Source organism: Cebidichthys violaceus, unplaced genomic scaffold, assembly GCF_023349555.1.
Source record: "Cebidichthys violaceus isolate CVI_PGR_0920_01 unplaced genomic scaffold, fCebVio1.0.p SCAF_25, whole genome shotgun sequence".
NCBI classification, from domain to species: Eukaryota; Metazoa; Chordata; class Actinopteri; order Perciformes; family Stichaeidae; genus Cebidichthys; species Cebidichthys violaceus.
The window spans coordinates 7,423,789-7,449,310 of record NW_027176428.1 but is presented as its reverse complement, the minus strand read 5'-3'; the positions used below and the strand labels follow the sequence as shown (position 1 = coordinate 7,449,310).

The window sequence follows — 25,522 nt, the reverse complement described above, 5'->3', positions numbered from 1 at the left end:
ATTAAGATACAAACTATGACCTTTCCTTAAATACATTTTTGTTTTCATAATAAGTGTCTCACACTTTTGGAGCTCAACAGTGATACCTTGAAAGACACATTACTATAATGTAGACTGAACCTGTCATTTCTTTCCCCCACCCATGGGCAATGAAAGAGAGGCTTTTCCACAGACATTTTAATATGTCAACATTTTAACTAAATAAAAAATGCTCATAATGCCGTGACCAGATGAATCACACCAGTGTTTTTTGGGTGAAGCAGGCAAGTTAATTGCTGTTCTAACACAATAAAGATTACTGTCGAAAAAAAAGGGTTTTCAGCTCAGCTATAGACCTGTCGACAGTTACAAATCTTAATATGAGACAAGTTTTTGAACATACATTACACAAAAGCCTTTTATAATACTGTCACTGATGAAGTTTCAATCTGACCCTTCTTCACAGAGCTAACGTCACATTTTGGTGAACATAAAGAAAAATACAAAACCGAGAGAAACATCACACAAGTGGTTTAAAAATATTCTTCTCAAGATTAAAAAAAACAAAACATCAGCTGATGAATCTCTGGCACCTCTGCTAATAAATACATTTTAAAAACTAATTTGACTCATTAGGAAATGAAAGAGTGATACAAGGGCGCCATCTAAGGGTCATGGTATAAAACAACAGCATCATCACTTCAGGCATGAATGTCAGTCTTTGACATACAACTCTCCAAAGAGTCGGTATAAAATCATGATCTTCAAGCCTCGGTGCTTCACTGCTCACCTTGTCACATTAGTTGCTTTGTCTCACTCAGTGTTCCTCTCATGCTCTGACTCATTCTGTGTTTTAAGATGTTTATTCATCACCAAACTCAATTTAATTCTGTCTCAGTGTGCTGTTTTTTCTCCTTTCTTCTCCTATAATGAGAAAAAATAAACATGCACTTTGATTCATTCAACTTCTTGTTTTAGGCAGCATGTAAAGATGCAAATCACTTCCATCGTCATTCATCAGCGTGCACTGGGCAGAAGCGCTTCATTTCCTTAGATGTTTGTTGACAGACAGCAGAAGACAAAGAAACAAGGCTGCTCCCAGATCAGGTGTGACACCAGATGTGATAGGACAGAAAGTTTCTCCTCCACAGACGTGATTAATCGCTCACAAAGGACATATGGGATTCTAGGTAAAAGTGTGTGTGTGTGTGTGTGTGTGTGTGTGTGGGGTGGGGTGGGGGGGCTAAACAATAACGCAAAGATAAAAAAAATAAAAACACCCAAAAGCCAGCTGCCAAACCTTTGGCACGACCACTCAGGACAGAGCTCAGGTACCACAGGTGGAAAAGTTCTGAACACGTTCTTCATGTGGCATTGATGAATAGAATACCTACGGTATGCTCTGTGTCTACAGGATTGTCACTTTCTGAGAAGTGTCTTCTTGTCCTCATTCTCAGGTCCTCAGACATCGCTATTGCTTCTCCAAGCTCAGTCTTTGATTTGAGATAGTGCATATTGTAGGAGGACACATGTACCTCTGCTCACATTAGCCTAGAATGACAATGAAGTGACTCAGACTGGAAAGATGCTACTTGTTGGGTTTTTCCCAAAGCTTGATATCTGTGTGAGAACAACTCGAGGATGTATAGCCAGATAAGGTTTAATAAAAGAAAGTCTTATTATTATTAATCACGATGATGCTGTGATTTAACTGGGTCTGTGTCAACAAGATGATATGTTTGTTACTACAGATGATTCTCTCTTCTCTTTCGAGAGCCTTGACTTCCATATTCTTGGTATGAGGACTTTTTAGCACTGACAGAACTAACATGCTAAAACAGCAAATTTTTTCGCATAAAGAAAAGGCAAACCAAAGTGTTTGTCTGAAGGCTTATCTGAAGGGACGTGGCGGAGGATAACTTCTTTGGCAACTCGGGAAGAGCAGAGGAACCCTCAGGGTAAAGACGAGGGGAACTAATTATGAGTCAAACACTGAAATCGGTTCTTGAAGAACAGGAGGCCGTTTTTCGTGTGTGTGGCGTCAGAAGAGGCCGGCGGGTAACGAAACTTGGCATAAGTCTTGTCGCTCTCTGATTGGCTGACCCAGGGAAGTCTGATTTTGGTTGCATGATTGACAATGACATCATCACAGGAGCCCACATGGAGGGATCCCAATCCATCGATGAAAAACTCTACAAAACAAATGCAATCTAAATGTTAGTTGACTAGTCTGATTAACTTCTAAACCTCTCTTTCAGTGGGCCAGTCAATAGGTTTTCACATGGATAGTTAACAAAGATACCAGTTATTAAATTTATAGGATGTTTATATAGAATTAAAAAAAGTTGGAAACTGGATATTAGAGGACTAAATTAAAAATGTTATAAAATTTGATTTAAAGCGTGCATTTAATTTAATTATAGCAGAGCACTGATTCTGGTATGTTGGCATGTGCTGACAAAAACAATTTACAGTATAATCTCTTTGCAACAATTATGATACGATAGTATCTTTAGAACTGAAATGAGATATGAATCTTTGAAACAATTTACTTAAAACAGTTTTTACACTGATTATGCTGCTGAGTGTAATGGTTTTTCATCAGTGCCTTTTTCAGATACAAAGTGAAGCGTATACTGCAGACCATACTTTTGATGGAACAAGTTATTAATCTCTCTTCTTCTCTTGAATGTGCCAAGTAAGCACTAAGTATGTAATTAATGCTAAATAAATATCGATAGGTACACACTGAATAAGCAACAAATTGAATATAGTCAAAGATGTTGGTTTGCGTTTCTTTTTGGTGTATTTGGTCATTTTTAGCGTTAATGTAGCTTATATAATTTAATTTAATAAATACAAATCTTTTTGTTACTTTGCATATTTCATTTTCTTTATGTTTTTATGTATTTTTTTATAGAGTCCTGCAAACAGCTAGAAATATTAAAACACCAAAACAAAACTGTATTTTATAATTTCCTTACTGTTTAGTTTAATCTGTAGAGGCTTTCAAACCTGGGAAGACAGTTTGAATATAATCCACGATTTCACAGCCTTTATAATTTCCGGAGTACAAAGAACCAGTATGAAATAAATGTTTAAAATACATGCAGTATAGGATTAGTATGTGCAGTAGTGTGGCACTGGGACACCACTATTCCTTCTTTCACATCCTGCTCTGATAGATGTGTATTCACCATCATGTTGCTGTGTCTTCTCTACGTGTGTGGTTGTAAGAAAATTCCCATCTTATGTTAATTGTCATAGTGATGGTAATAAAATGCTGAAACATCTACATATTACTTTGTATATAGTCATTGCACTGCTCCCATCTGAACTGTATGGTTGATATGAAAATAATACTTTTACTGTACTCACCCAGGTGAGCTACCCTGGCGAGGCGCGGGTCAAAGCCGACCTGCTGGACTTTGTCGGTGCGAGCCAGGAAGAAGTTAATGACTCCATCAGTCACAACACAGTTGGGAAAGCCTTGGATGATGTGATGATATCCTCTCCTCATGTGTAAACAGTCACCATCCTCCTCCCCTGACTCAATGGAGATGGTCTGTCTGTAGGTGGCAGTGTAACCTGTTGCCTCCCGCACGGCACCCCCCACCTGGACACACACACACACACACACACACACACACACACACACACACACACACACACACACACACACACACACACACACATTGACGTCACTGACAGCAAAAACACCAGACTGTCCCAGTCATTTAAAAGAAATGCACCCGCACCAGATCCAGAGTCGTTCTCTCTAAAACATCCACCAGTTTCTCCAGCTTGGTGTTGGCTGTGAAGATGAAGTCATCGTCCACCCACAGCACGTACTTTGTGGTCACCTGAGAGACGGCCAGGTTTCGTCCAGCAAACCAACCCTACGACACATGAAGTAGAGCTGGAATACCAAAGAGCATCAATGTGAAATCTAAAGTCTTGAGTATGAACTTGGCACTTCTCCTACCTTTCCAAAAGGCATGATGTAATGTTCGATGTAAGGCCCAGAAATGGTTTTGGGGATTTCGCTGTCATCAGCTATTACTATGGTGACGGTAGGGTAATATCTTCTCACACTGTTGATAAGATCTTGAAGCTTATCATACCGCAGAAAAGTCTTTGTAGCTATGGTAACAAGGGCACTGACATTGTACTCTGCAGAGAAGGAAGATCAAACAACAGAGGAAAGGTAGCTTATTGTCTTTTGGGCAAATTATGTTTCAAAAATATAAGGCTTGGTTAAGATAACGGCATGATTAACGGTGTTGTGTTTTACCTCCACTGGATCCTGTATTGTATAGTTTGGGTGTTACACCATGACGAATCTTGATACTGAAGCTGGCTTGATGTCCCTCTGTCTCAAACTGCACTAAAAGACACAACACAAGCTACTTTTAATGCATTTGAGTAGTATAATAAGATCCAACTGTGGCTGATGGCTGCACATATGTTGATATGCTGTTTGGAGTAAGCCATCTACTATACATGCAGTACTGAATATGTACTGAATGTCATATTTTTGTACAATCCACTAAAGATTAATACTGAAGTTAACACCTGCCATATGAGGGTAACAGGTAGACAGAAAATTCAGAGAGGTCTTTCAGGCTTTGTCCCTGCACCATTGTCAATTCTGTATTGAAGCTAAACACAAAGAAACAGCTTCAAAAACCTCCGCAAATATTTTATCCTGCCTGGATTGTCATTTATCTTTGCTGACCGACTGCAGGTGTGGAGCCATTAAAAGGAAAGAAGACAGACAGGTAACAGCCAATAAAACACCATATCACGCATTGACGACCCAACAAGGCAACAAGGGAAGTGGACCTGTAAATGTAGGCTATAGGGAGTGACTGATGTGGGAAGAAGTGAGAACAGGTGAGCAGGTAAATGAGCAGAAGGTCAGCTGAAAAAGTCTGAGGGTGAACAGGCAGGGAACGACAATAGTATTTGAGAAAGTGAGAACAGAGAGGCAGAACGTGACAATCAACTCTCATGTCTGTACGGTTAATATAAGTTGGTTAGCTTAGCTTTGTAAAAAGACTAGGAACAGCTAGCCTGGCTCTGTCTAAAGGTAACAAAATACACCTCCAAATCTAAAAAATGAACACATTATAACTTGTTTATTCCGCACGAAAACTTAAATGTAAAAGGAATAATTTCTCGGCAGGGGTGAGTAACTTCATGGAGTCTCCACTGGTTGTTAGGCAACTGCTCAGAGCTACACAATAATAAAGCCATAAAGACACTAATTATTGTTTTTACACTTTTTCTTTCCGGTGGTTTTATTATATAAAGGATTATACAAACAAGATACAATGTGTTAAATTTTTAGCTTTAGATGTGCTGGCAGGTAGATTTTGTTACCTTTGGACAGAGTCTTTATGCTAAGCTAAGCTAACCAGCTGCAGCGTTATATTTACTATACAGACATAAAAGTGGTGTAACCTTCTCATCTCACTCTCTGCCAGAAAGCATATAAGTGTGTTTCCCAAAATCTCAAAGTATTGCTTTAAATCTAATCACCGATTATAGCACTTGATTCTGTACATGGAAAAAACAATGAAAATAGGTTTCTTACGAAATGTATTTTTCTCCAGTGTCCCCACTAACTTTTTAAAAGATAAGAAAATTAAAAAGTCCAGAGAAAAGGTGTTTTTAGTTTGGGGCCTCACCTGTGTCTGCTGTGCTGGGGTGGAACAGTGTGTTTGTGTAGGTGACAAACTGCAGCTGTCGGTTCAGGTTTGGCAGCAGGCTGCTCGACAGAGTCATGCGCATCTCGCCGTCACCTTTGATTTTCACCCCGTCCACCTCTGCTGCCACGTTTAGTGTTCCCAGCGTGGCAGTGATGTTAATCTGTGGTGAGATGGAAAGAAATCTAGGTGTGATAAAAGCCCAGCAGATATCTCTAAAAGTAAAGACAGACATACTGAAATACTTACTGAGTAGTGGTCTCTGGGAAGGTTGTGTAATGCCAAGCCTGAAAGCATATGATGACAAAATTAGTCACTGTTTTCTGATTATTTGTCCTAAACACATGCTAAAATTCTCCTTATGTCATGCAGAGAAGTGGTATGTAGTGTGCTTTTTGTACACCAGACTGGTACGGTAGCTGTATACCTCAATTAAATAATCGAATCCAATACGGCAACACAAACCAGTTTCAACTGTTGGACATCAATCTAATTTAACAAGTAAGTATTGTTGTTGTGTCCTGCTCTATCTGAAGTCTTACCTGGGATGATGATTGTTCTCAAAGGTCGTACCTCCACCCCTTGCGTTGGATACTGTAAGGGATTGTTAGCCTCTGCAATGATGAGAACATCTGCAGGCGTCTGTGTCCTGAGGGGCGAAAATTCACATCAGGAAGATACATACACACTATATAAATCCACAAGCATAGACAGGAATAGACTACATGGACAAAATTGAGTTTTGCCCCTTGAAAACACAAACAGCAGAGGTAATTCAATAGCAGCTATTGATAAAAGACATTGTAACCTTGTGATTTTATTCTCGGCTGAAAAAGAAAATCTGGAAGATAAACCTTACTATAAGGGTTTGCTATTTTGAGCTCCTTAATAGTTTATTGTTGTTCTGGATCAGTTAATGATGGAATAATGAATCCTGAGTGGTATCAAACTGTGTGAAGGTTTGAGACAGTTGATAAGAGGGCACCGATGACTTTCTCCATGCCAGAGAGAGAGAGAGAGAAAGGTTGTGATCTAAAGATAGATTTAATCAAATAAAGCAACAATATGTGCTCACGAAATGGAAAACAAAAAAATACCATCCCCTGTATTGGTTGGGAGGAATGACTGAAACAGCCAGTTATGAACAATTCATTTTAAAATTGAAAAACAGACAGGAGGTATTTCTAAAAATATGTGGCCTCCATGAACACAATATTGAATGACTAACTAGGCTGAAGCTGATAATGTTATTATGTAAGATGTTATTATCATAGTTTGTGAGAGATGGCCTGCAGATTAGGTCATTATGATAAGTGTCTGATTGCAATGTGATAATCGGTGTTGTGATGGTGGCACAAGCTTTGCTACTGTATGTAAGTGACAGAAATGTGTTGGGTCACGTCAATTTATGACTTGTGAATGATCATAACTAAATAAACATAAGAAGATGATATTTACCCAAATAGGTGTTAATAGTATATTTGAAGGATAATCACATTTAGATGTGAAGGGTAGCAATGCAATGTGATGTGTGCATTATATGTCATTGCTGTTGGATGTGTGAATAGTAGCTATATGTACAGTAATAATTGCCCTTATTGTTAATATCATTTTGATTTAAGATTCATAATTATACTTAATATGAATCCTATACTATGTGAGTGACAGAAATATAGATAATGCCAAGGCCAATGCTTATTTTTATTATTATTATTTTATCTTCCTGTTGTTTTATTAGTTGTATTGTTATTATTGTTTTCTTTTCTGTTCATGATTTCTTGGTTCTGTGTGATGTTACCTCTACTGAAAAGTAATAGAAAGTGAATTACTAAAAAATAAATCAAGCTCCATTTAAATTGTATTCAATAAGTGTGCTTCAAGTAGTTTTTTTTAGCTAAAATGCAGCTCATACTTCATTAATTGTTTCAGCATAAAGATGACATTGCATCATTATCTGCTTACCTCTTCTGGAAACTCTTGTACTCTTTGGCCCGTCTCCTCTTCATTTCCTCCAGCTCGGAGGCCTCAAAGGCGGTGTGCAGCGGGTGAGCTGACACCCGCGGGAACAAGAGTTGGGCGAAGGGCAGGTTTACTCCTCCACTCTCACCCTCACAAACACATCCGTTTCGTGCCAACAAGCTGGACGAATCATTGGAGACACGAGCATGTGAGGAAATCAGGCTTTAGCTGAGCACTGTTGTGCGGAGGAGTTTATAGATGGAATAAATGAATTACCTTGCCACATTGTCCCTCACGTGAAAGGCAATGTTTCCTAATCGGTGGTCTGGTTCTGGGAGCCTCTCCTCTAGATGCCTCTCTTCAATTGGCCCCGGTCGCTGCCACACGTCCACGGTGGTGTAGGCCCGAGTGGGCCAAGAATGGAGGAGAGCAAGTACCAGAACCACAGACACCAGGATGGCGAGCAACACCGTCTTCCTCAGGGAGCGCATCCTGAAACCTGACGTAGACATATGTATGTTCAAAGACGTACTGGTCGTATTTATTCCCCCTGTCCACACTTACTGTAAAGAAATCCACTTTAAAGTTTACCTAAAGCTAGCCAAAGTAGCTAAAGTTAGCCAAAACAATAGAATATCTTCCAATGTCACAGTCAATTTACTTTTTGATCTCAAAGTCTCAAAGTACCTCCACTGAAGATTTTTTTTTTTATGTCTGTCTTCCTTTATTGTAAAGCTACTTGTATGAAAGGTGCTACTATTATTTTCAGTGTTACTATCATTCTACAACAGCTCAGCACATAAACACTGTCTGTCTTGTGAAACCGAAAGAATGAAGACTGTGGCTTTTGTTCCCCGTCATAAATATGAGCAGTATGAAAGACAGACTTGAAAAAATCAGTTCTGGCTCCAGAGCTGCGGGGCATTCTTAAGATTCCGTGTGGTTACATTTATGGCGGAGCCACTTAGTGGTGCAAAGGAAATGGATTTAGAAGCATTTATTCAATAAAAACTGGACTAAGCATTCAGGAATCTAAAATACGGTCAGAACAACAACATACAATCAGCAACGTGCTCTCCAACAAACACAGGAGAGAAGCTGGTTGTCTTGCTGAAGCTAGAGCATGATGATCTAATCTGACAAAGTACCAAATGTCTAAAGATATTTTCTGTCTTTCAATTGCACAAACACGACCATCTGGTCTGTAACTTTTGAAGTTACTCCAGAATTACCAGACTTCTATCTTTTCGAGTTCAGTGGGCCAAAAGGAGAACGACATGCCAGCCAAATCACACGGCCACCATCACTTAAATTATGTCCAAAAAAACCCTTTCTTTTGCTTTTTCAATTATGAAAAGATGTTAAAGGAATAAGGGGAGCCTATATTACAACCTATAAATAAATACTTCTGTTTGTTTTGCTGTGACATAAAAGGGATGACAATGGAAATTCAGAACGAGTCTGCATTATGCCTCCTCCATTCATGACCAAAGTTTCTCTGTGCACACTGTCTATATGAAATTGCTGTTTGTGGCTACAAGTTACTGTAAACAAATAAGTGGTCAAAAATTGTATTTGTATATGATTTGTGGAATTAAAATCTTTAATACAATCATACAATTAGCACACTCCTTAACTTCTCTTCACGACCAGCACTGCATGTGTGTTTAATAATAAGTAAGAAAAGTTTACCCAGCTGCCTCTATCCAGTCAGTGAAAGGGCGTCCTCTGTAGGCACCTGCATCTCCAGAAACCATGTAGACATTCACAGAAATGAGTTAACACCTTCCCCATCTGGAAACAAAAATAAATAAGCCACATGAATTATTAAAATATAGGGTAAAAAGCATCACAACATCACAGACTTCCTCCCAAATAAGTATAAATCATATGAAAAACTGCACAAAGTAATTGCATCATTACATAAATACAGGGTCTTTATAAATGATATTATATGAAGACTGTTGAAGAAAAACATCATATAACCATGATGAAAACAACACAGTTGGTTTTATAACAGATAGTTCCTTGAAATAAGAAAGTCAGTAGCTCCTAGAACGACGGCGTCAGGAAACCTGGGCGGGTAAGACAAACACTTCTCGTACGCACACCAAATATTCTGTCAAATTGGTCTTATATCTAATTCAGACGTGGACAGAAAGAACATACCTTATTTGGAGAGCAAGATGTGCTTTGGTTGTGGTTCAACCTACTGGTCTCATTGGTGAGAAATGACATAAGGGGGCTGAAGTTAGACTATAAGAGCAAGAACGTAAGAACTAAGATTTTGGATCTGTTGTATGTTGCCTTGTGCTTATTAAAACACTTCCCGCTGGGTTGCAACTCCAATTCAACGTCTCTTCTCGTCATTTTGCCCCAACAAGACCAGACAGGCTTTATCAAGGGGCTCCAAACCCAAGATAACATAAGGAGAACCCTACATATAATTGAAGATATTAACCATAAAAATATCAATGCAGCCTTAATAAGTCTTGATGCAGAAAAGGCATTTGACAGCTTCAACTGGACATTTCTGTATCAGGTACTTGAGAAATTTGGACAAAATGAAAAAGCTATTCAATGTGTTAAAACACTTTACCAAAATCCAACAGCAAGGATAAAAATAAATAGCAGTCTGACTGATAGTATAGCATTAGAACGGTCTACCAGGCAGGGATGCTGTCTTTCACCGACTTTATTTGCAATTTTTATAGAGACTCTGGCACAAGCAATAAGGCAGAATAAAGATCTTAACGGGACAAGTTGGAAACGAAGAACACGTCATTGGGCTTTTTGCAGATGATGTGATCTGTTATTTAGAGGACCCTGACACACGCCTACTTATATTAATCAACCAACTTAAGACGTTCGGCTCTTACTCGGACAGAAATTGAACTTGTCAAAAACAGAGCTCAGGCTTCTACGATGGATAGCCTGTGATAGACATTTTATCCCGGGTACTCTCGACCTGAGATCCCCAAATTACAAACAAATGTCTGTCTACTGTTCAACCATAATGGAGGAAATGTGGGGCAGTAAATGTAAACCACTCCCATGTATTTTGGCTATGTCCGGAAAACAGTTTTGGGGAACTGTGCATACGGTTATCGCCAAAATTCTGGGCTATGATATACCTAAGTCATGTATGTTTCTTTACTTTGGTAATATGACAGCAGATCTTGTGTTAAGAGAAGACAGGTATCTGCTGAAAATTTTGCTAGCAGCTTGTAAGAAGGCTATTATGAAGAGATGGCACAAGGCAGAACCATCATCACAAGATGGATGGCTGAAAATTGTGAATTATGCAATGTATGATATGGAACTGTTAACTCACAGAATAAGAGCTCAAGAGGAGCGATGTCGTGAGAAGTGGGAGAAATGGAGGATGTTTACATGTCTACGATAACAGAAGATAAGAACCCCTGAATATTTCTCAGGATTTACCATGCCTTTGAGGGGACAGAGCAATCCAGATCCTGTTTTTGTTTGTTTTTTCTTTCTGTATGTATGTGTTCTGTCTATGATGAAAAGACTTGCGTCCACATGATGCTTCATCAGCCCCTAAAACCCCCAAGGGAAATTCTGCAGGGTTTGGGGGTGACGAATTTAGCTTTATTGTAGTAAGAGAAAAAAATCAATGTGGGCCTGTGCACTTAAACATCTCTCAGAGGAAATGGTTCGCCATGTGTTCATTTTAAAAGCACTTACTCTATACACTTTATAACATATTCACAACCACACTAGTTTCACTTCCTTCACAGGTGTAGACTCAAACATTTGACATTTGGTAGATTTGTCTCCAAATCAGATGAAAATAGATATTGAATACGCAAGAAATTAGGTCTTACAACTGAAAAGTGAAGTTCAGAATTATTTTGGTTGTCTAGATAAACTGTATGCCACAGTGGACTAACATGTTTCAAAGCATGAAAAATATAAAATCACACAAATCCACAATTATGCATCACAGAACTCTTTGAATATGCAGATTTTGACAACAATATAGTGGTCAAAAACTATTTAATAATGTATTTTTGTAAAACGATGACATGTATGATCATATCGCCAAGATCAGACAATAATATTGAGTTATTGCTCAGCTAAAGCTATAACATAATGTAATACAAACAAAGAATATGACAAACTGGAAGGACAGGAAGGAATTCTTAAAAGAGTATCATCATCAATCTGTTTTTTACATTAATGGGATTACCTTGTGCTATAGCAATAGCTGTGATGGTGAACCATCCTTAGACATACAGTAACCAAGAGAGAGTAGTTCAAGAGAGAGAAGAGATGACCTGAAGTCATGTGGAAATATCCACGGGCCAATCAGAATGAAACTGTATTAGTTGTGCTGCTGTTTTTAATTAACCTAAAAACGAACCTATGAGAAGGTAAGAAGAGCTGTGGACATGATCCATAGACAGAGCTCTGTGGGTCCCTCCCAAAGTATACGCATGACAGATGCCTCATCCAGATTCTGAATATTACATATTTGTATTCAGCATCAACAACTCCTCCGTGCTGCCTGCATCCTTAAACATAAGATACATGTCACAGTAATGTAATCATCTGTCCAGCATAAATGGCTGCAGATAAAATAGCCTACGATCTCTCAGAGAGGCCTATATTAGCTTCCCTTGTAGCGATAAGACAGCAGGGAGAAAAATCATGCACTCAAAGCTTGATTCGATTAGGCCTGCATGTCTTACATGCTGAATCACATCTCCAAAACGAGATTCTATTGCATTCAGGCATTCTATCGACAATTTTGTGGCTCCGAAATTGTTCACGCCTGTCTTTTCTTCACATGTCCTGCCTGGTCGAGAAACCGTCGTTCACCCAGAGCTGGAGATACCGACAGAAATGTCGTGCATAAAACAGATGCATAGGCCTATTAATATTCCATGCAAATCAGAAGAAAGGGGAGCTCACCTCAGTTCAAAGACGCAGTGTGTAGGCTGTTTCACCTCCTGCCTGCACGGAGGTTGCCCCTCTTAATAAATGTGTTCCTCTGTGGTCTTGTAAATGGGATTAGATGTGGAAAAATCGAGCGGCAAGGAGAAAAACAGGCGACCGCACATAATAGCACGGCAGGCTGTGGACGGACGCTCCCCTTGCAGCAGCAGCAGCAGCACAGCAGAGAGGAACCGCACCTCAACACACCCTTAGCGGTCAATCAGCGGAGCAGCGGCATCATGGAGCTCCGACATGCGACGGCAACATATAACACTTAATACATGAATTATAGCACGATTCCTGAAAATACATGCATGCTATTTTGCAAATATGTTCCAACAACTAGACCTGCTCATAAACATTACTCACCAATAATGCGTTTTTGTGTGTGTGTGCGTGTGTGTGTGTGTGTGTGTGTGTGTGCGTGTAGATGGGTGGGTGTGTGTGCCTGTGTCTGGTTTTATGTGTGGGAACATTTGAGAGCCTTGTTAAAGGGAGTTTTTTCTTTTAACGGTCTGACACAGGTAGCTATACCACACAGTGGGAGTTCACATTTCACGGTATCAATGTGTCGTGTAAAAAATAATAGATACATTTGTAAAATATTGGACTTTATAAATCTTAGAAAACATGCGCGTGGTGTTCCGCGTGATTGCAATTTGGCCAAATTGGCTTGAGCCATAGACTGTAAACTTAATGGCTTGAGCCCAAATGGTGCCCATCCTTGTACCAATGTGAGTTTATTATATGGAAGGACAAACGTTGATAGCCTACATGTGCGTTGTTAATGTGTTTTTTAGTGCCACAAAGCTAGAGACGCCGCCCATTCACGTTGTGCCGGTGTTATAAACTAATTCACCTCAGAACAGTACAACCATTGGCAGGCACAAAAACCAGCCAATGGCAGACCCGCGCTTCTCGCATCGACCAATCAGGAGCTACCATGTCAGGCGTTCTGTGTTTTGTTGCTGTCATGAGGAGAGAGTCAATCATGGCTGCTTCCTTGGTTCGGTGGCTTAAAAGACTGTACGTTTTCATGTTGACATGTCCTCTCTGTGTCCCAGCCTTCTTGAATTTTGAAGAGCTGAATGAGATGAAATATGGGATTCAAATTCTTCCAGACCCCGTCATGTTGGGCCAGGTGAGTGAGGGTGGTTTTGGGGAAGCTAACAGTTAGCTAGCTAGCTAGAAAGTAACGTTAGGCTAACGCTGCCGTTAGCTAGCGTCACTTATCTGCCTTTAACGTTACTAACGCTAGTAGCGAATAACCTCTTTGTTATCTAGTTGAGAATACTAATTTAAATGTACACTTTTCTTGCGAGTTGGACGAGGAAGAGATAATGCTGAAGTTATTTACATGGGACCTACGCAGCAACCATCGACAGCTGTCACAACACAATGTCAGCTTCCTCACCTCACTTAGTTAGCGTTAGTTGCAACTTCATTAGATTTGAGTTGTCTAACCACGAAGACAGTCGCTAAACCAGCTGACGTTATGTAATAAGTTCAAGTAACGTTACTTTGTTAATGAATGGTATTGAAGATACTGCAGCTGGCATAACAGTGTTTCTCCTTCAGACCAAGACAGAGGAGGTGATGATCGTGTCCAGCAAGTACAAGCAGATGTACGAGTGTCGACTTCCAGCCCAGGCCGTCCGCTTTCATCAGGACCACCCTGCCTCTGAGCCGGACTCACAAGGGTACAATGGGCCTGACATTCCCGACCTACTCAGTCCAATGCACACTGCCCAGTGTCTAGTAAAGGTTAGTGCTCAACTGTATCTATGGGATCTAAATAGTTAAATGCTTATGCTGTTTAAAAACTAATTATTACATTCTGATTTATTTAAACAAATGGCTTTTGTGTGACTACACAAAATAAAACCAGAAAGCAGTTTAATCGGATCATCACAGAGCCATATTTGATGATGTGAATGTTGTCTGTGATTGTAACTGTAGATTGAAAGCTAGTTTGTCTGTATTATTTACTTAATAAAGCGGTACTATGGGGATATTGAGCACATCTGTCCTCTGTTGGGTACAGGTGCCAAAATAAAAGGACAAATTTCTGTTAATTGAGTCTGCACACTGAAAATTGCACAAAAATGTACTGGGGCATTATTTTAACCTTCAAAACAGGCTATGTCAATCAATCAATCCCTTATTAATGACCACATGGCCGAGGTCGGTAGAATTTGATTTTGATAAAGCATGGTGGATAAGCCCATTACAGCAGTGACAGAACATCTAAACACAGACATTAATATCAGATCAGACACATGACACACAACAGATATTATCCACATATAACCACAAGATGGAAATTCACAGTACAAAAGAATACAAAGTTATGAAGTTCAGTTTATCTGTCAGGGTTAGTTAGAAGTGTTCAGAGTTCTTATTGCAGTGGGACAAAACTTTTAAAACAGAATAATTTGTCAGGCAGGGTCCTACAGCGCCCCTAGAGGGCATCAGCTGGAAGAGGTGGTGGGCAGAGTGAGAGGGTCATAATTGCAAATGGGCTGATAACATCAGATAAACGGTATATGCCTGTTTACAACTTCCGTCAACTTTGCAGTGTGCATAAAACACAGAGACAGATAAAGCACATGCCATGTGAGCAAACACAGCCGTATTATTCAAGTGTATGGCAGAACATTAATTTCTTGAGAAGATTTCAAAACAGGAAGTGGTTACTTACAATACCTATCAGACACTGATAATGATATATTCAAAATATACAACATAAATGATTCATTTTCAGCGACACAAGAAAGTACAGTACCAACATAAACTGAATCAACGTCCTGTCAGCATGAAAATTATGAAGGAGACACACGTCTTTGTATTGCTGCTTTATGTTTTCACTTGTTCATCTTACAGTTAATTTAAGCTTCTTTAACCAGATATCCTGTTTCAATGTGACCTGGCACCTTTGTTTTATTACATTACGTTACAGTCATTTAGCAGACGCTTTTATCCAAAGCGACTTACAATAAGTGCATTCAACATTGGTAATCAAAAGAACTACTAGTCACCAGAAGTCATAAGTACATTTCCTTTTCCAAACTAGCATCTAAGAGCATGAAGCAGAGCATAACTCAGAGCCAAAGAACCAGCAGGCTCTGGCTGGGAGGCATACTAAATGAATCAATGCATTTTTTTAATGCTTTTTATGTTTTTGGGTTATCCGTCTGTCTGTCCATCCTTAGTATGAGTTATAATAATAATAATAATAATAATATATGAGACATGATGTTCTGCAAAAACAGTTTTTGTGCCATTATACAGCACCATAATAACTCAGGAACAGAAGCGGAGATTGTAACCATATTTCACATTTTGTCGGATACTGAATGTGTGACACTAATCTTGGGTGCCTAAGTAGAAACTGGTGATTGTAAAGATCTTTTGAGGTGTGTGTGTGTGTGTGTGTGTGTGTGTGTGTGTGTGTGTGTGTGTGTGTGTGTGTGTGTGTGTGTGTGTGTGTGTGTGTGTGTGTGAAGCATTTATGTTTTATAATTCGTAGCATCTTTGCAGCAACATCCATATACGAAGCATTGTCTACAACTTTGTGTTCTATTAGAATCAAAAATAGTAGAGTTGCTGTTTTCACAGCAGAAGGCACATTTATTTAACAAGTGTGGCAATTGTTCTTCTAACTAAAGTGAGCATGAGACCGGATACATCAGGATTAACTGCTGAATAATGTCCTGAGGGAAGCCCTGTAGTGTTGTTTTAACAGGAACTTGACACAGAAACTGGAATCGTTCAGTTTGCAAATCTGAGAACTTAACTGCACAGAAATAAGGGAGGGTGGGAACGGCATTGAGAGGAAACAGAGGAAATGCTTGCTTCAGCTGATTGTAATTTAATTTTTTGTTATTTTTAATAGGCTCAAAACCTGTTAGCAAGTCATTTTCATGAGTTCTTGTTTTTTTGCTTCTTTTTTATGTTCAAATTGATATTTCCTTTTTGATACACACATACAAACCTAATTCTCTTCCTGCATCTTGACATAAATTTTCAATCAACCGAAGTGGATTTAGCTAACAATACAATGAGTTAAAAAGTCTTTTGGAAGGTGTCCTATTGTTCTTAACTACTTCAAAAACATAACAATATGTATACAAGTTGTTCGAGTGTGTGGAGTTCTAACGGGATGATCAATGATATTGTTGATGAGCAAGTAGCCTAGATGAGTCAAATACTCTTTATTCAAATGTTGTTGTCTGTGTTTTCGGCAGACGAAGGACTGGTGGACATATGAGTTTTGCCACGGTCAGCATATCAGACAGTACCACCTTGAAGGTAAGGGCTTACCCCCGTGTTTTTAATCAATGTTTTCCATGACAATCGCTTGATGACATATGTTGTTCTTCTCTCCTTAGACACAGAAATCAAAGGGGACATTCTCTTCCTAGGTTATTATGAATCTGAATTTGATTGGAGCAATGAAACAGCCAAGGTAAAGTTGCCTCCATGTTGCGGTTGCAGTTGTCTTTTCTGTCATTCTTGGTGATTTTTGATTACTGGTATACATTAAAGAAAGATACAAATTATTTGATATATACTGAACCCTTGTACTTGTGTGTGGCAATGGGTACTTCACGGTTGAATGCCTCAGGTGTTCATCTAACATATTCACATTATTTGATGCATAACTTCAAATTTACCAGCTTTCAGTAATGGATGACTAGCTGTGAATCATTAGAAGTGCACAAACATCAGAGGCATCACATTTAACATTTGGATGATGCACTGAGTCTCCAAGAATAGTGCAAATTATTCTTCTGTGTACTTCCCAGGCCTCCAAACAGCATCGGCTGAAGCGCTACCACAGTCAGACCTATGTAAATGGATCAAAGTGTGACCTAAATGGAAATCCCAGAGAGACTGAAGTCCGGGTGAGACATTTGAATACAGGATTTACAGGTCTAAGGGCTACAGGGTAAAATCTTCTCAAACAATTATGTTTAACCTGCTCTCCTGCCCATAATTATCACTCTTCATGAATAATTTCAGAAGCCTGAAAGTGAGAGGATTTCCAACCAACTGTTGCATAGGCTCTCATGTTAATTGACAAGCTGTACCAGTTTTCTAACCTGCTCCCATTTTTAAAACTACACACACAAATTGCACACAATGTGTTCATCAGGGGGTCCTAAATCTTTGCGTAAAATATTTAAGCTTTAGGAGTTATGTTTTTTGCCTGGGAAACAGGGGTATGAGATGTGCATCTTTGCTTAAACTAACCGAGGAGTCACTTCTCAAATACCATCACCTTTGATTGCTGACATAACATCAGCAGAAATGTCTTCTTGATGATCTTCAACATGCTCCCATTCCCACAATTTTCACTCTTCATACTTAATTTCACATCAATATGTAGTTAAATCTGTGTTCTTTCAAGTAATGTAGCTGTGGAAGCAAACCTCATGGAATGACATCCCTATGGACATCAGACAGTCTGAATCTGTTTCCATCAATTCTTACGTCTTTACTCTCAGCTATGAAGTGTAGTGTCAGATTTAAAAAAAAAAAACAACCACATCTTTTATATACTATTGGTATTATTCAACTTGTCAATGACATTCCTACTTATTAAACCCATTCCCACTTTTTCCTCAATTCAAATACTACTTCACCTTCTTCTTACACATTTAGCCAGCAATACAGGGTAGCATCAGCTTTTCAGTATCCAGCATTGGCACCGCAATTTCTTCAGAAACTGCTTTTCTAATTTGACTCTATTATTTCCAGTTTGTGTGTGAAGAAGGCTCAGGTGACTACATTGCCCGAGTGGATGAGCCTCAGTCGTGCCGCTATGTGCTGACAGTTCACACCAGTCGTACCTGCCTGCATCCGTTCCTGCAGCCGCCATCCACTGCCAAGCCACAGAGTATTGTGTGCCAGCCAGCACTAAGTGCCCAACAGTACATGGATTACGTCAAGGCTCAAGTCTGTAAGTACACAACAAAAATTTTGAGAAAATCCTGTTGCATACCTGAATGCTGTGTCCTGTTGAAGCCGGAGACTGGGGGACGACATTATGTGGAAAAGGAGTATTTGAAAGTATGATGGTGATATCGGATAGGAAGATAAAGCCGTACAATTCACAACTTATTTGACATTTGTTGTTGAATAGGTTTGATACATGAAATCTTCAATATTCATTTTAAAACAATAACAAACACAACAATGACTGTCGTTTCTTTCCCTCCCTCCTCCTCGGTGTGTTCCCAGCGGACACAAAGCGTAAAGTAGAGCAGATCTCAGAGGAGCTGAGGAGTCTTGATGAGATGTTGGCTGGTAATAAAGGGGCAGATGGTGCAGTGGAAGTAACAGCAGAAGATACATCATCTGCACCAAGTGATGACCTGAACCACTCGGATGCAAAAGGTGCATTGTTTTTTTACAAATTACCTTTTAAAATATTGTGGAAATTTGTCAATCCACTAACTATAAATATCCACTAGGTTTTTATGTACATCACACGAGATGTAAACTTGTGTTTGCCTTTATTTTGAAACAGATACTGCTGATGTATCTGAGGACGCCGGATCAGAGGAGACAGAAGATTCTGACTTCTGGGAGGGAGTTACAAAGCCACGCAGTTCAAAAACAACTGCTTCTCAACAGGAAGATCAGGTATAGAAATATGTCTTGGAATCCGTTTTTCTTTTTAATGAATGATGCTTTACTTGTAAATAACCGACTGTGCCAATGCTTTAATGTCAAAATTCTGATTATCTTTTGTGGAGAAGCTTTTTAATCTCATATTAATAGAATACGTTTTCATGGCTTCTCTTAATCTTTGTGCCGTTAATAACAACCAGGCTAAATTGTTGTGTAAATTTACCGAACATGTGGTTAATTGGCAATATATGTTTTAAATGTTGAGGTGGTTCTTCTCCAGCCAGATCCCAACTGCTAGAGCAGTGGTTCTCAAACTTTTTCTGTCACGCCCCACTTTGGAGGAAGAAAAATGTTCATGCCCAACAAAATGGTCATGTTGAATTTTTATTGAAATAACATTTTGTGACTCCTCCATCTGTGCTTTTTCAAATAATAGAATAAAGAAAATTGCAATCACTTTCAAGTAAACCAGATTGCTCCATCAGACAAAAACAAATAAAATAAAATGTTCAGTCACTTTGTTAGAACAATGCTAATAGCTCTGTCTGTGGAAAAAAAACAACTAATATTTAGAGTTTTACACTGCATATCTTTTCAAAACAACAATAACGTGCAACCAGTGCACAACAAAACTAAATTAGTGCAGATATGTGTGAGCCATTAAGTTTTATCAGTAATAGTGGCTGCAATGAGCCTGTTTTCCACTACAAATCTTTTTAAAACGGGGTTGCAAACTTGATACGGCCACTCTCAATTCATGCTCAATGTTGAGCTTAGATCTGTATTCTGTTTTGAGAGAGGCAACAGCAGAATAGCCGATCTCACAGAGGTAGGATGTGGCGAAGGGAAGCAGAATGCCCACAGCCCTCTGTCCGATGAGTGGAGCTCACATGTGAGTCGCCAAGGATCTTGGCCGTAGCGCAAGCGTAACCTGTTAACGGCGTAACGTAAACATTTACACAAAAGTACAGGCACTTCGCCATGTATTTATTAATGACTTAGTTTTATGTCCGTGTAGTTTGTACTTTTGTAATATGTGAAGTTCTCAATAAAGTTCTTGAATAAAAAAAATTCTTCCCTCTGCGCCCCACCTGTAATACCACTGCGCTCCACTAGAGGGGCGCGTCCCACAGTTTGAGAACCACTGTAGAGGATGTAGGTTGATTCCATCACCACCTCACGACTCTAATTTGATTTCGTTTTCCACGCACAGGCAGCAGATGATGGCTATAACTCACTTACAGACAATGAAGTCATAGATGATGGTGATGAAGGTATTGAATTTTGTTGCCCCTCAGCTTCTCTACCACACACACACACGCACGCACACACACATATTAACACACAAAGAAGACCAATGTTATTCATGATCATTCAATGTCCTGCTGCTTTACAAAGCCTCAAACTAGACTAATAGAACCACAGAGTCTCTTATTTATTTCTGTGCAGTTAAGTTCTCAGATTTGCAAACTGAACGATTCCAAATAGAGAACTTTGTTAATTAAAAATGTATTTTGTCTGTTGTTGTTGTTCATTATTGGACATTTCTCTCTTCACATTAATGTCTTTCAGTTGAAAAATTTAACTTTAAAATCATCACTGACCCAGCAGACCTGATGAAATTTGTCCAACATCTCAAAGAGAGTAACAGGAAGGTCAGTACTCGCCAAGATTACGATGAAAGTTTTTTTGTACACCTGTTGGAATGTATTTCTTATCATTTTTTCTTTGTAGTGGATGGGTATTCAAATTCAATGCTGCATATTTTTATATATATATTTTTTTTATATAGAAAGCACAAAACCAGGTCAAAAGTCGAGGAGAGACACTGACAAGCGACAGGGTAACAGAGAAGCTTGGCGAGGAAGAGAAAGATGAAGATGAACGACTACTACAGGAGTTTGAGGATGAGATGGTCGATCTCTCTGTGACTTCTGAGAAGATTGAGGAGATAAAGGACGAAATGCAGAAGGAGTTTGACAACATCATAAATGAGGTTTCAGACTAGAGACGACGTGTAGTTTCAACATGAAGATTGATGTATTAAAATGTTATCAGACACAATGGAATAATCTAAGGATGCTTTGATGTGATTGTCGTTGTGTTCTAGGCTCAGCAGGAATTAGAGACAGAAGGTCTAAAAGGGGAGTTTGATCGCACTCAAGCAACACAGACACTGGAGACGACGCTGGACAAGCTACTTGATCATTTGGAAGAGAAAGACGTCCAGGACCCGGAGCAACAAACACCAGGAGTTCAAAGAGCCAGTGACCCCACCAGGGGCAGCCCCAGCCTGGCTCCAAAGCAGCCAGGTAATTGGACACTCTGTCCCTCTGTGGTCATGTTCATATCTGTTAACTCTGTGTCCATCTCCATCATTGTCATATTTCATTCATATGTGGTGTAGATCTTCGTTGTGACATCTTTCATCCCAGATTAGACGCACACATGGAGTTATCCACGGAGATATTATGTTTTCGGATTGATATTTTGAATTCCATTGGTTAGTTAGTAGTCTTTCCTCTACTGCCATTTATGTATCTGTGGGTGATTTTTGGTAATTAAATCAAAATTTAAATCAATCACAGTATTATGAATCGATAACAGTGCAGAAATGTAATTCTTATAAGATGGTGTTTTGGAATGGTTCTTACCTTCTCCATCCTGTGGCCCTGCTGAGGTGAACTGCAGTTTTTGAGGTGAACTGTGTTGTTTGTCCCTCTTTTGTCTCGTCACCCCAGACCAAGCAGCTGACGACCATGTTAAGATCAAAATTACTAAGTATAAGACGGGCAGCAGCCCTGATGGGGAGGTCAAAGTTCAGGAGATGGGCGAAGGAGACCCCCAGTGGCAGCACATAAAGGACGTGGTTAAAGAACAGCTAGAGAGAGCAGGACTGAAGGCAGAAGGTATGATGGGGGAGGGCCCCGAAACACTCATAGCCTTTTTCTCTCTTCTATCTGTTATCTTGAGCATATAGTTCTGTACTTCTCCTCTCATCTTTGTCAAAAAGCATACTACTGTCAGATTTAGGTTTTTCCCAGGTTAAGCTGTTCAAAGGACACTTAACATGCCAATAGTATAAAGGGTGTCCTTCATTTTTCATGCTGCCAGCTATTAAACACATAATTCTTTAACCTAAGATGGAGAAACTGTTTAGACATTAGATCAGGGACACATTAAATTAGCTACTTTTTAAAACAGAATACGTTGAAAAATGAAAGATCACAGAAGCAAAACTATATATCTGATCTCTTATATTAAAGGCAAAGGGACATGAAAGGTGTGTCCATGTCCGTCCTTTTTCATTCACAGTTATGTTTATCATGCGTCATGTGATTATTTGTCCGGAGCCACTTGGAAGTACAATGTGTGTAATCGGCACGCCTGCCTTTTCACCTGTTTTTCTTTTGTAGGTAAAATTGAGGTGAAGATCTTGACGCGAAAAAATGCAGAGGAGGCAGGTGATCAGTGGCTGACAGAAGAAGATACAAAGTCCTTCAGGGAGCTCCTCATAAATCTCCTGGTAATTTTTAACCTGTAACTTTTTATTGGGTTCATTTGGATTCCTCTGGGTGTGGCTTATGCACACAATACTGTGTTTACCAGCAACTGTGTGCTGTAGAGTTTGCTTAACACTATTCCAGCGCTTATTTACTTTACTTTATTTACTGTAGAATCCCTGTTAGTTATTGCTGTACTACAAGACCAGCTATTTAAACATTACATTATTGACAAACCACAGTATCAACAAAACACAATGAAATCAAAGAATGAGAAAATGAGTGGACACATTCTTAATGTCACGCAGTACACGATTAAATCAAATAATTGATAAAGATATAGTTGAATAGGTATATAAAAGTATATATGACTGCACAATACTACTAGTGTACAGTGAAGCATAAGCTAAGTTAGCACCACAAATATAATCAGCGTTCATATAGAGAGTATCATATGTAGCTAAGTTAAACGTAGTGGTAGTTTATTCCACTTTAAAGCATTGGTTTTTGGTAAATGTGAAGCGTCCTATGAAGGCATATTTGGTGTCATGTCTGTCATTGGTGGGTGTTAGCTGTGAATATAGGGAAGTAGGTTTGCTTAAAGCACAAATGGTTCCTTTATACTGGACTTGGCTATATGCCAGTCTCTCTTTCACCCTCTATGACAGCCACATTATTAATGTGAGTGTTTCCTCAAGTTATCATTTTGTTTAAAAAAAAAAGAAAAGAAATGTTGCCTAATATTTCATCGCACATTGAATGAAACTTTTACTGAAGCTTCTGATAAAAAAGCAATTATTAAATAACAACTGGTATTTAGAAAACTAGTCTGTGAAATATGAGGGAAAAGTAATGACCAGTTGGTTTCAGGTTTGCTGAGATAGGTCCGCAGGGTTTCGTGCAGCATTTTATTGTAGAGATGAACTACCTTGCCTAAACACCCTCATCTAACATCATAAAATATGAATACATGTTTTACAAGATAAAACATCAACCTGCAAGGAAAGGGAGCAGAGGGGCTATTTCACACAGCCAATGAAGCCTTTTCAATTAGTGTGGTTATTGTTTTGTTTTTTCCTCCTCACTGAAACCCAGTTACCACCCTCAAGTACACTTCTCTAGAATAAGGACTTTGACACGTATAATTAGCTTTTTCTTTTGTGGGGCGTTTGTGTTTGACATTTTCTATAAATTTTCAACAAGTCATATAAACATGCAATCGTAAAGGTGGTTGTTTGTAAAAACATAATTTCCCCCTCCATCTTACAGACTGGAGGCACAGAAGAGGTTTACAAAGAGCAAAAGAGGCAGAAGGAGTTGGAGAACAACTATAGGTTTGTGTGGGGAGAGTCTCAGGAGGAGTCCCAGTCATCCAGCCCCTCTGACTCAGACGACGTGGACATATGAGCTCATTCAGTGCACCTGTTGTGACGGTGAACTCCTGTGGAGGGAGCCCCATTTATTCAATTACTGCTATTAAACCTGGTGGAAAATATCTACTCACCTGTTTGCACATTCAGAAAATGTGTCTGTGTGTCTTGAATAGGCAATATGTGTCTGGAGTAGGCACCAATTATATGTTGCACGATGACCCCACAACATCTCAGCTGTACTGTGCAGTTGAATGAAGTTATGCATTTTCCCCTTTTTGATGGGATTCAGTTTTGAAAGATGGTACTTTTTTTTTATGTGACTTCAACTGAATATTTGCATCTAGTTCTGAAGTTGTCAGCGGCACACTGTGTCCACAGTTCAATTATTACTTGTATGTTGTTATTGACAAAGAAGTCCTTAGATTTAAAAGACAGCTGGGGGGAATTGTGCATGCCTCAAACTGAAGGAGTGTTTGCACAGGTTGTTCAATTTACTGTTTACTCAAAAGTTTGATTGTGTCTGGATATGAAAAACAAATGACAAATACTGAAGATTTCGAGGGTTCCCATTTCAGTTCCCACTTGTCTTTGAAACTTTCTGTTGCTGCATTTGGTGATAAGATGAAACAACTGTAGCTTACAGAAGTGTTTGTACACATGTTGTGGCACTTTTGAAAAAGTTAGTCTGAACCCAGAATTTTCACATTGTTTCACAAAAATGTCTGTTTATTTCAGGTTGTCCTGCTGTTAAATGGATCCAAAAGAAAAATAACACACAAAGTTTAGGAAGATATATCTTTTAAGTTTGTATTTTCATTTCTGACATTTTAATTTACCCTAAGTTAGCAAAGGAAAAGAAAGAATGCTACAACGTCAATCAGATTCAGTGTACCCAAATAATGAATCCACACAACTTTTCTAGGGATTGTGTATTTAAGGGCTGCATTTGTATCATTTGTGAATAACTGTGACTACTTGGAACTCAACTTGTACATAAGTGTTGCGTGAATATGTTTTTGAATTGATTTGATGTATAATCGCACAAATTAACTTGAGTTACCTGAGTACATGTGGTCAATTTAGGCATTTGTTCCCAAAGAAGCCAGTATCCAGAGGCTCAAGATCAGATAAGAAAGCAGAAAAATGCTTCAGGATGTGTGTAGGTGCGTTTCTTCACTTAGATTCAACTGGATTTGTCTTCTCAAAGAATGTTGATTGCTCTTGCATTGTTATGCACCTTTGAATGGTCTTATCTGATCTTGGACCTGTATCGCAATGCGATGTAAAACCCAAAGTTAACAGGATCTGTTTATAATCAGATACATTGTATCTAGGACAAATAAACAAAATACAGTAAAAATAAAAACGTTTGCTAAGTAATCGCACCTGTATATTT

The 25,522-nt window shown here is 39.0% G+C and overlaps 2 protein-coding genes across 3 annotated transcripts; one reads left to right on the top strand and one right to left on the bottom strand.

Annotated features, from left to right (window-relative positions):
• Window positions 1–162: 162 nt before the first annotated feature.
• On the bottom strand, window positions 163–8,161 carry b4galnt1b (beta-1,4-N-acetyl-galactosaminyl transferase 1b). The gene is made up of 10 exons (XM_068720405.1): window positions 7,926–8,161; window positions 7,653–7,829; window positions 6,233–6,339; window positions 5,940–5,977; window positions 5,673–5,853; window positions 4,274–4,366; window positions 3,965–4,152; window positions 3,738–3,878; window positions 3,358–3,595; window positions 163–2,171 (listed from the first exon to the last, which is right to left on the bottom strand). The coding sequence occupies exons 1-10, from the start codon at window positions 8,159–8,161 to the stop codon at window positions 1,954–1,956; spliced, it is 1,617 nt and encodes a 538-aa protein (XP_068576506.1). The 3' UTR covers window positions 163–1,953.
• A 5,378-nt stretch (window positions 8,162–13,539) lies between these two features.
• On the top strand, window positions 13,540–25,506 carry os9 (OS9 endoplasmic reticulum lectin). 2 transcript variants are annotated; one of them, XM_068720597.1, is made up of 15 exons: window positions 13,540–13,752; window positions 14,190–14,375; window positions 16,859–16,922; window positions 17,003–17,079; window positions 17,420–17,518; window positions 18,375–18,576; window positions 18,858–19,013; window positions 19,147–19,262; window positions 20,464–20,524; window positions 20,823–20,905; window positions 21,043–21,246; window positions 21,361–21,562; window positions 21,992–22,159; window positions 22,667–22,776; window positions 24,023–25,506. In XM_068720597.1, the coding sequence occupies exons 1-15, from the start codon at window positions 13,555–13,557 to the stop codon at window positions 24,158–24,160; spliced, it is 2,064 nt and encodes a 687-aa protein (XP_068576698.1). In that variant the 5' UTR covers window positions 13,540–13,554; the 3' UTR covers window positions 24,161–25,506. The 2 variants fall into 2 exon arrangements, with proteins under 2 accessions (XP_068576698.1, XP_068576699.1); XM_068720598.1 differs by lacking the exon at window positions 21,992–22,159 and having other exon boundaries at window positions 13,572–13,752.
• The last annotated feature ends 16 nt before the right edge of the window (window positions 25,507–25,522 follow it).

Coding starts and splice junctions, on each gene's coding strand:
- os9 (XM_068720597.1), top strand. CDS start 13,555: ATGTCAGGCGTTCTGTGTTTTGTTGCTGTCATGAGGAGAGAGTCAATC. Junction 19,263..20,463: donor CTTCTCAACAGGAAGATCAG/GTATAGAAATAT, acceptor TTCCACGCACAG/GCAGCAGATGATGGCTATAA. Junction 20,906..21,042: donor TCAAAGAGAGTAACAGGAAG/GTCAGTACTCGC, acceptor TTTTTTATATAG/AAAGCACAAAACCAGGTCAA.
- b4galnt1b (XM_068720405.1), bottom strand. CDS start 8,161: ATGTCTACGTCAGGTTTCAGGATGCGCTCCCTGAGGAAGACGGTGTTG. Junction 4,153..4,273: donor CAATACAGGATCCAGTGGAG/GTAAAACACAAC, acceptor CCTTCTCTGCAG/AGTACAATGTCAGTGCCCTT. Junction 3,879..3,964: donor ACATCATGCCTTTTGGAAAG/GTAGGAGAAGTG, acceptor CATGTGTCGTAG/GGTTGGTTTGCTGGACGAAA.